This window comes from Charadrius vociferus, unplaced genomic scaffold (assembly GCF_000708025.1).
Source record: "Charadrius vociferus isolate BGI_N301 unplaced genomic scaffold, ASM70802v2 scaffold477, whole genome shotgun sequence".
NCBI classification, from domain to species: Eukaryota; Metazoa; Chordata; class Aves; order Charadriiformes; family Charadriidae; genus Charadrius; species Charadrius vociferus.
Window position 1 is genome coordinate 4327899 of NW_009649449.1, and position 8234 is coordinate 4336132.

The 8234-nt window shown below is 36.5% G+C and overlaps 1 protein-coding gene across 3 annotated transcripts; it reads left to right on the forward strand.

The window, feature by feature from the left end:
• The first annotated feature begins 2495 nt into the window (after positions 1-2495).
• On the forward strand, positions 2496-7315 carry RER1 (retention in endoplasmic reticulum sorting receptor 1). 3 transcript variants are annotated; one of them, XM_009889616.1, is made up of 7 exons: positions 2496-2569; positions 2890-2975; positions 3519-3623; positions 4471-4570; positions 5046-5124; positions 5229-5364; positions 6223-7315. In XM_009889616.1, exons 2-7 carry the CDS (start codon positions 2895-2897, stop codon positions 6310-6312), a joined length of 591 nt encoding a protein of 196 aa, XP_009887918.1. In that variant the 5' UTR covers positions 2496-2569; positions 2890-2894; the 3' UTR covers positions 6313-7315. The 3 variants fall into 3 exon arrangements, with proteins under 3 accessions (XP_009887918.1, XP_009887917.1, XP_009887919.1); XM_009889615.1 differs by lacking the exon at positions 2496-2569 and adding an exon at positions 2637-2661; XM_009889617.1 differs by lacking the exon at positions 2496-2569 and having other exon boundaries at positions 2899-2979.
• Positions 7316-8234: the final 919 nt, after the last annotated feature.

Consider the following 8234-nt stretch of genomic DNA (forward strand, 5'->3'; position numbering starts at 1 on the left):
CGCCCGCTGCCGGGGCCTGCCGGAGCCTGCCGGAGGGCTCGCGTTGCCCCTGGCCAAGGCGCTGTCTCTCCTAGAGCTCTTCCTGGGCCCCGCTCACCTCAGCGGGCCCCGCTCGGGGCCTCTCCGCCTGGTCGCTCTGCCCGGGCAGCAGCAGCCCCTCTGCGCGTCCCCAGTGTGGTGCAGCGCTGGGGCCCCCCCGGGGCGGCCGCAGGTGCCGTGCAGCTGCTGCTGAGGCAGCCCTGAGTTTCTGACAGGCCGGGGTGCGGTTGGAATGCATAAAATCAAACTGTGCCTTTCTTAAGATAAAAAAAAAAATAATCGAGCAGTTTGTCCAACCAGCGGGTTCTTGTCCTGTGGCTGTCCACTCACCCTCTTGTTGATAAGTCACTTCGGTGTGTTGCTCTTCAAAGATGTTTCCTCTATGAGATGAGGAAGCTTCTGTGAGCAGTAAGGTGGTTTTGCTAGTTATGTGCTTCATTTCTCTTTTAAATTTAAGAATAGTCTTTGTCACGATCAGAGAGTTGTCTGAAAATTCAGTACTTCTCTATATGTAATGATATGAGGCGTAAGTTAAATGTCTTTACTGCCTCAGGCCCTGTCATTTTTAAGAACTCAGCGATGCAGTGGTATTTGTAATGATGTTACCATAACAGTTGTGGTAAAAGGCATAGTTGTTGAAGGTCATGCATTTGCCTACTTGGCATTTTTCAGCGGAGAAAAACATTTTAATATGGTTTAGTTTTAGTAGCAGTCTGTAGTCTGCTAGTAGCAAAATATTCAATTGTTATATTAATCTTTGTATATCTTTCTGATTCTTGGCTTTACTGAAATGGCTGAAGGGTTATCATAACTCATTATGCTGAACAGTAAAGTCTTATGTTACGTTATGAAAGAGGGATTGCTACTGTTACATTTAATTAGTCCCTTAAACCAATGAGATTTAACTTGTGTTCTTAACTGTAAACTACCTTCAAAGCAACGCCAATGATTGCTCTTCTTGACAATAGTTTAATTACAGATGTTCTTTATATAAATTTTCTCATGTGATAATGTTAACTTAAATTCTAAACTGTATCATGTGATATACTTCAGTCTATGCTACTTAAGCTGAGCAAGTGAGAGATTTCTTTTCAGTAAAACAGGCAGTATTAGTTGGTTGTATTTCTTGGTCTGCTAGGGAAGAACTGTCATACATCATAATCACGTATAGTGTAATATTTTACACCAAGCAAAATGCCCACTCCATCATAAAGCCATCAGTAGTCTTACATGTGTGATTCTTCACTGGATCTGCATAGGTTAACATTTACAAGATTGTAATGTTAGGTCTACTTATAGTGCACACTTGCTATGGGTGTATCTGTAAAATTAATTTTGAGAATATGAGAGGTTTTTATGTTCATGATCTTTAGAGAATTCCTATCTGATCAATAGGTTGAATATCTTTTTGTTATGGTTTTATATTTCAGGACATTTGAAAAAAAAACCCAAACAACAAAATAAAGCACAAAATTATGCTTAGCTAATAATGCTGAGTAACTTCTTCCTTCTGCAGTGCAGTGAATGGGGAGAATAATAATTACTTCCTTTTGCCTGTAATGAAAAAGTTTGTATCTATATTGTATGAGTTTCTATTTGATTTTTTTTTTCTTCTTAGCTATAGCTTGAATTAAAGTGGACTGAAGCCTCATAATGAATCCCCTTATCTTTTGAAGTGGTACAGGCTCCTTTTTTCTACTTAGTAGTTATTCCATGGGATGTAATTTTCAGATGTTTACAGAAAAAAAATATACAACTTAAGGTTCTGTGCCTCCCCAGATTGTCTTTGGTCTCAAATTATTTTTGGTAGCAGTCACTGTATTGCAGCATCTAAGATAATTTAAATTTTTCTGATTTAGTAATGTTTCATATATCTTTATTATCATCTGAGGCTCTTGTGATATTAATATAGGGCTGAAAATACTCCCATTATCCCAGGGTTGTGTAGTCCCACCCACAGATGAGGACTCCAGGAAGTAATGTCAGGGATTGCTTTTGGTGATGTGGCAAAAATGTTTCTGTTTAGAATCTGTTTTATTTTGTTTGTTTTATATCTTGAAGTGAACTGTAAAACTTAGTTGAGCTTAACTGAAAAGAAAAATAAAGATCTTAAATTGGTAGCAGAAGCACATACTACAAAATAATTCCCTTGGTTAATTTTTTTTTACCTGAGTTCAGAATACTGGCCCCTCTACTGTAGAATTTTGCTCACACATAAAACTTTCCTGTGACTGCTAAGCAATTCCTGTTCAAGAAACAGATAAACTCATTGAATGTTTCTAGCAGTGGGCAGTGTTTTGGTTTGGGTACTTAGGGTAGAGTTTTTGTCTGTAACCACTTGTGTACAGAATCGTGAACTTAAACTTCCTCACTGTCCAGTTACTCAGTTCTTAAAAATCCTAAGCAGCTTTAAAAAATATATTTGTTTTGGTTTTGCTCTTTGCCTTTAGAAACAGAGGTGATAGGAGGGTGGTGCTGCAGTTCATATCTCAGTGCTTAGATATTATAACTCAGCTCCTGCCTTATCGAGGTGAAGGTGTCTAGCAAGGCTCATTCCTGTGTTTCTGGATGGACGTTTTTTTTCCCCCCTTCCTAAAATGGATTTGATCCTGTCTTGCCTTTGTAAAGTACACTGTTCTTTGCTTTCTTCACAATTTCTTTTGGAAGCTAATTTCTTTTGGAATAAATGTCCTCTCTTTAAGAATTGAAATTGAATATAATTTGTTTCAAACAGGGCAATCCAAAAGAGTGTTATATGTAAATGGTGGTTCAGATAATGTGCTGTAAAGCTTCACTGAGCTTAGATTTGTGTTTTAAATGTTACCTATGTATCATGTTTTGTTTCTACAGCAACCATGTCAGAAGGGGACAGTATTGGTGAGTCTGTGCATGGGAAGCCTTCTGTGGTCTATAGATTTTTCTCAAGACTTGGACAGGTTGGTTTTCTGTAGGGTCTTTCTGACTCCATTAGAAGCAAATCTCAATGCAGCTGCTTAAACTCATTATTTTTTGGATGAGTTGTTGAAATACTAAAATCTATACAAAAGATTTCTTTTGAAGCCTTTTAAAAATAGATAAATATTATAAAACATAGCTTAATGGAATATTTAATGTGCGTATATGTGACATTGCACAGTGAAAATACATGTTGTTATTGTCAAAAAAGAGGGGGGACTTCAGATTTCATGTCAGATTCATCTTAAGGAAAGTAAATTTGCATAATATATTGAAAACTTAAATTGCTTTATGATGGCCCAAGCATTAGGTTTTTTGCCTTTGTAAAAATATAGAACTTTTCAAATGCTTGTATGTTTATATTTAATTCAGTGTATTTGTAATAAAGAATACAAATGTTTCAAGTTACTCTCCTTCCCAAAGTACTCTTCGCAAACTCTTACTATTTCTAATCCTGCCCTGTAATAAACGGTATTCATTGTGCATCATGTATTTTACACTGTACTCTTTACGTTTCCTCTTAGATCTACCAATCCTGGTTAGACAAATCTACTCCATATACTGCGGTGCGATGGATTGTAACTTTGGGTCTGAGTTTTATCTACATGATTAGAGTTTATTTACTGCAGGTAAGAAGACTGGATTTACTGCTAAAGTAGTTTTAGATATCATTACTGTTCTGGTTTTTGTGTTGAGTGTTTTTGAAGTATGGTATTACTTTGGAATTACATGTGGTATCACGTAGCACACAGTAGAAGGTAAATTAGATAGTCTGGAGTAAGAACGCATCTTTTTGGTGTTAAACTTACTGCTTCAGAATGGAGAATGTGTGAATCAGAATTGTAGAATGGTTTGGGTTGGAAGTGACCTTACGGTCATCTAGTTCCAACCCCCCTGCCCTGGGCAGGGACACCTGCCCCCAGCCCAGGTTGCTCCAAGCCCCGTCCAACCTGGCCTTGAACACCTCCAGGGATGGGGCAGCCACAGCTTCTCGGGGCAACCTGCCCCAGGGGATCACCTCCCGCACAGCCAAGAATTTCTTCCTAATATCTAATCTAAATCTCCCCTTTCAGTTTGAAGCCATTCATACAGAAGTATACCTAAGAAAACATGTAGCTTAAAAAAGGCTAATAGATTTAATTTTTTTTCATCTTGCGTATTGCAGTAAGTTTAGTCAGCACTTAGGTAGCTTTAAGTGGAAACTGTTACATATGTCATCTGTACCCAAGTAAAATAATTAGATTCATAAAGGTGATTTCACCTTTTCATAGAGTCAGAATGCTTATTTTATATAGTGAGAATTTTTAATATTTTTTTAACAAGTCCAGAAAACTTCTCATGCTTATCTGAGGATGTAGAAAAACACTTTTCAAGGAAGTAAAAAACCAGGTTGTTTAGTCTTGTTGAAAAATCAGTATCTGAAAAACATTTTCAGGAAGACTTTAATCTTGACTCATTTTTCCCTCCCTGCTTCAGGGTTGGTACATTGTGACATATGCCTTGGGAATCTACCATCTAAATCTCTTCATAGCTTTCTTATCGCCAAAGGTAGACCCCTCTTTAATGGAAGATTCAGGTATGATGAATAGTTCATTTTGCGATAATTTTGAACTTGGTCAAACTTCCAGCTCTTCTTGTCTGATACAGTAGTGTAAAAATGTGCAATTTTAGCATGACATTGTATTTTTAGACTTGCAAAAAAATCTATACGGCTTGACATCAGGAGTAATTATACAATTCGTCTTTTTGGGTTTTTTTTCTGGACTTGAACATATGCCATATTGTATTAGTTTTCTGTGTTTTGAAAGGTTTATGTAACTGAAGTTCTCCCCAAAGTAACTCAAGTGACCTGGCACTTACTTACTTTCTGTTATCTATTTTCTTTTGGGAAATAAAAGTTAAGTTACATTAAAAATAGCCACTGTAACCTATGTGTAACAGTGAAGGTTTGTTGTTGTTTTTTAAGATAAAAAGTAAAATAAAATCTGGAGTCTGAATAGTGTGGAAAATTAGTGTGAGGGGTTTGGGGTTTTTTTCTGTTTTTTTTTCAGATGATGGTCCTTCCTTACCCACAAGGCAAAATGAAGAATTTCGGCCTTTTATTAGAAGGCTCCCAGAGTTTAAATTCTGGTGAGTGGATCTGTCTGCACGTGCTGTTTTTGAAAAATACAAATATCTGCATCAAATCGGTGGTAGCTGCGGCTAAAGGATTAATTGTTAATATTATTTTTAAGGCACTCTGCCACTAAAGGAATCCTGGTTGCTATGGCATGTACGTTCTTCGAGGCTTTCAACGTTCCTGTGTTTTGGCCAATTCTTGTGATGTACTTCATTATGCTATTTTGTATCACTATGAAGAGGCAAATCAAGGTAACTTGCTAAGAATAGATAGTAGCACTTGTGATGTCAGAGTTTACAGTGTTGTTCCAAAGGGTCCATCCAGTTGAGCACTTCAGAGATGTTAAATGTATTTCACTAGAGGAACTTGAACGTTAGTTCAAGTGTTGCATATTTGCAACTTTGAGCAAATATTGACAATGGGAAACAAATAGTTGGCAAAAGAAGTCTTCATACGCTATATTACAAAATTTTATGCTTGCTTTCAAAAGGTTTCGATCTTAGAATTCAGTATCTGTTTTTTATGCAGGATGAGTCTTATAATTGCTCATCCACTTCCTTTCTTCAGTTAACTGGCTATTTTTAAGGCAGAGATCTTCTATGTTCTCTGATGGGTGAAAAGGGAAGTTCTGACAAGCTGGTGCGGGGAAAGTAGATGGAGAGAAGGGGAAGAACAACATAGGCAAGTCATTCAGACCATTTTCAACAAATTACTTATGGTTTGTTGGCATTTTAAAAAGAGAACCAATTTTTTTCCCAGACATTCAGAATTTTGGATAGGTACTCTTATTCAAAGTTCTAAATTAAAGATTACAGGGTCGTAAAGAATTAATACCTCTGTGCTCTCTCCAGTTTCCTGTGATCCCCTAATAAGTAATTGTCACTGTACTGTAAAAATTGCTTGATATACCCAAATTTGAGATTTATAAGAATGGGCACATACCCAATCTTATAATCAATACCGGTGCACGATTAGCTATTTTGTTACCTGTACAATACTGAAGAACTGTCTTTCTAGAGGACTTTGTAATTTGCAATGTGTACTATAAAAGATTTTTGTAAATACTATGTAAGTTTCTTGCCTCAAAAATTGATTTTTTGTCTTTACAGCACATGATAAAGTACAGATATATACCCTTCACACATGGCAAGAGGAAATACAAAGGGAAAGAAGATGTGGGGAAGACCTTTGCTAGCTAGAAGATGCAATCAACCTGTTGACCAATTCTACTTCTAACTAAAGGAACGATTTTGAGCCATTGTAACAATGCCTTTTCTCTTCATAAAAAATGATTGAGTGGTGACAAAGCAGTTGAATTTTCATTTTAAGAGGATCTTGCTATTTTTATCTGAAATATCAGTTTCTTGAAGAAACTGGCATTCTAACCAAATTGCATTGAGTTTATTATCTTTTGTAAGAAGTTGGAGAAACTTTGGATAATCCCATGGATTTGGGATAATGTATTTCTTTCAAGATCCATTGCACTGTAGAGATTAATGGCTTAGAGTTGGATATTTTTACATAGTTCTCCTGCTCAATATCACCCTGAAGTGCTGTGCACATATATGGAGGAAAAATGTAAGATGGCACACATGATGCTGTTTTCTGCTTCATGGCCGTGTGCTATTTTCATAGAAGAATTCATTAGACCTAAATAGATGCAGAACTTAAGCCAGTTTCCTAAATGCATGGTATTGCTGAGTTATAACCAAACAAATACAGATAAGAATAAGAAATCTACTAAATTATGGGGTTTGCAGTAGGGAAAAAATACTCATATAGCTTCTAAAGCAACTCATTTGTGTTGGGTTTTAATGCCAGTTTCACCATTACATCTCCTAGCAGATGCTAAAATTGGGCTCTTTCATGCTGACTCAAAACTGTTGAAACTCTATCACAATTTCTTTTGAGGACCTGGAATGATAAAAATATATATTTTAATTGTTATTAGTTGGAGTTTCTTTCATACTTAAGGATTTCTTCATTAATTTAAGCTGACTTCATGCAGCCCTTTCAGAATATACCCAAACTGGCCATAGCAGATGAACCGTGTGGGTTTTAACACAGCTTTTCATTTTCTATGGGGAAAAAAAAAACCACAGATAAACGACCTGCATGTAAACTTTTTCATGTGATACAACTACAGTTTTATTAAGTGACTTTTTAATTCCAAAATTTATTAAAAGACAGTGTCCCCCTTTACTTGTTCTCTATCTTTATATACCTATATTGATCTAACAGTATTTATGGCTCCTTTTCAATAATGGTTACCCTCAATTTATCTTCATGCAATGCCTTTTTCAACTCTTCAGGGAGCATTCACTTGCAGAAAGTAGGAAAAGATTAGCTCTTTGAAGATTCTGAATGGAGAATAGTGGCAACTTCAACAGACACCTAATTGGAAAATGTATGTAGATACCCTTTCATCTAATTCTGTCAAATGAAGGCATTATGGAGCTCTGGAATTCAGCCATCAGTAATCCTAGGAAAATTACAGGTAGTTTTAGTTCACATTGACCTGTTGGTTTTCGTTTGTTTGCATGTGTTTGTTTTATTAGCAGCGTGAAAACTAGGAATGTCAAAATTTAAAATTACGGAAACACAGTATCCAGAAAGGGCCTTATAAAAGTACCAGTCATGGATGCTTGCAGTTCGTTGCCTAAAATTCTGAAAGCCCTGACTTGGAGAAGCTGTCTTGAGGTTTGGTGGAGTTTCTGAATAATATGGTCCAAATCAGGGAGAAAAATATGGTTTATTAATATTAAAATTAGCAGCTCGGATGAATCCTACTAAACAACAGTATTAATGGCATCCATTGCAAATCAGACATTTTTACCTCCACGGAATTTCAAACTCTAGTGGCAGTTTGAGATTAATGCCTTCTCATTCTTAGGTAGGCGTAGATTCAGTGGGATTAACAGTTTTCAAATGTGGATTGTAGATGCTGTTGGGACAATGGTATAGTTCCCTAGGTGACTCTTGGCATGCAACAGCCAGACAAGTTTGATAGCATTTTGTTAAACTTTGCTTTATTTTTATCATTTACAAGTGCTAAAAATAAATTACCCTTACAGAATGCTTGAAAAACTTGGCTTGACAACTTCACAGATACCTCCCAGCC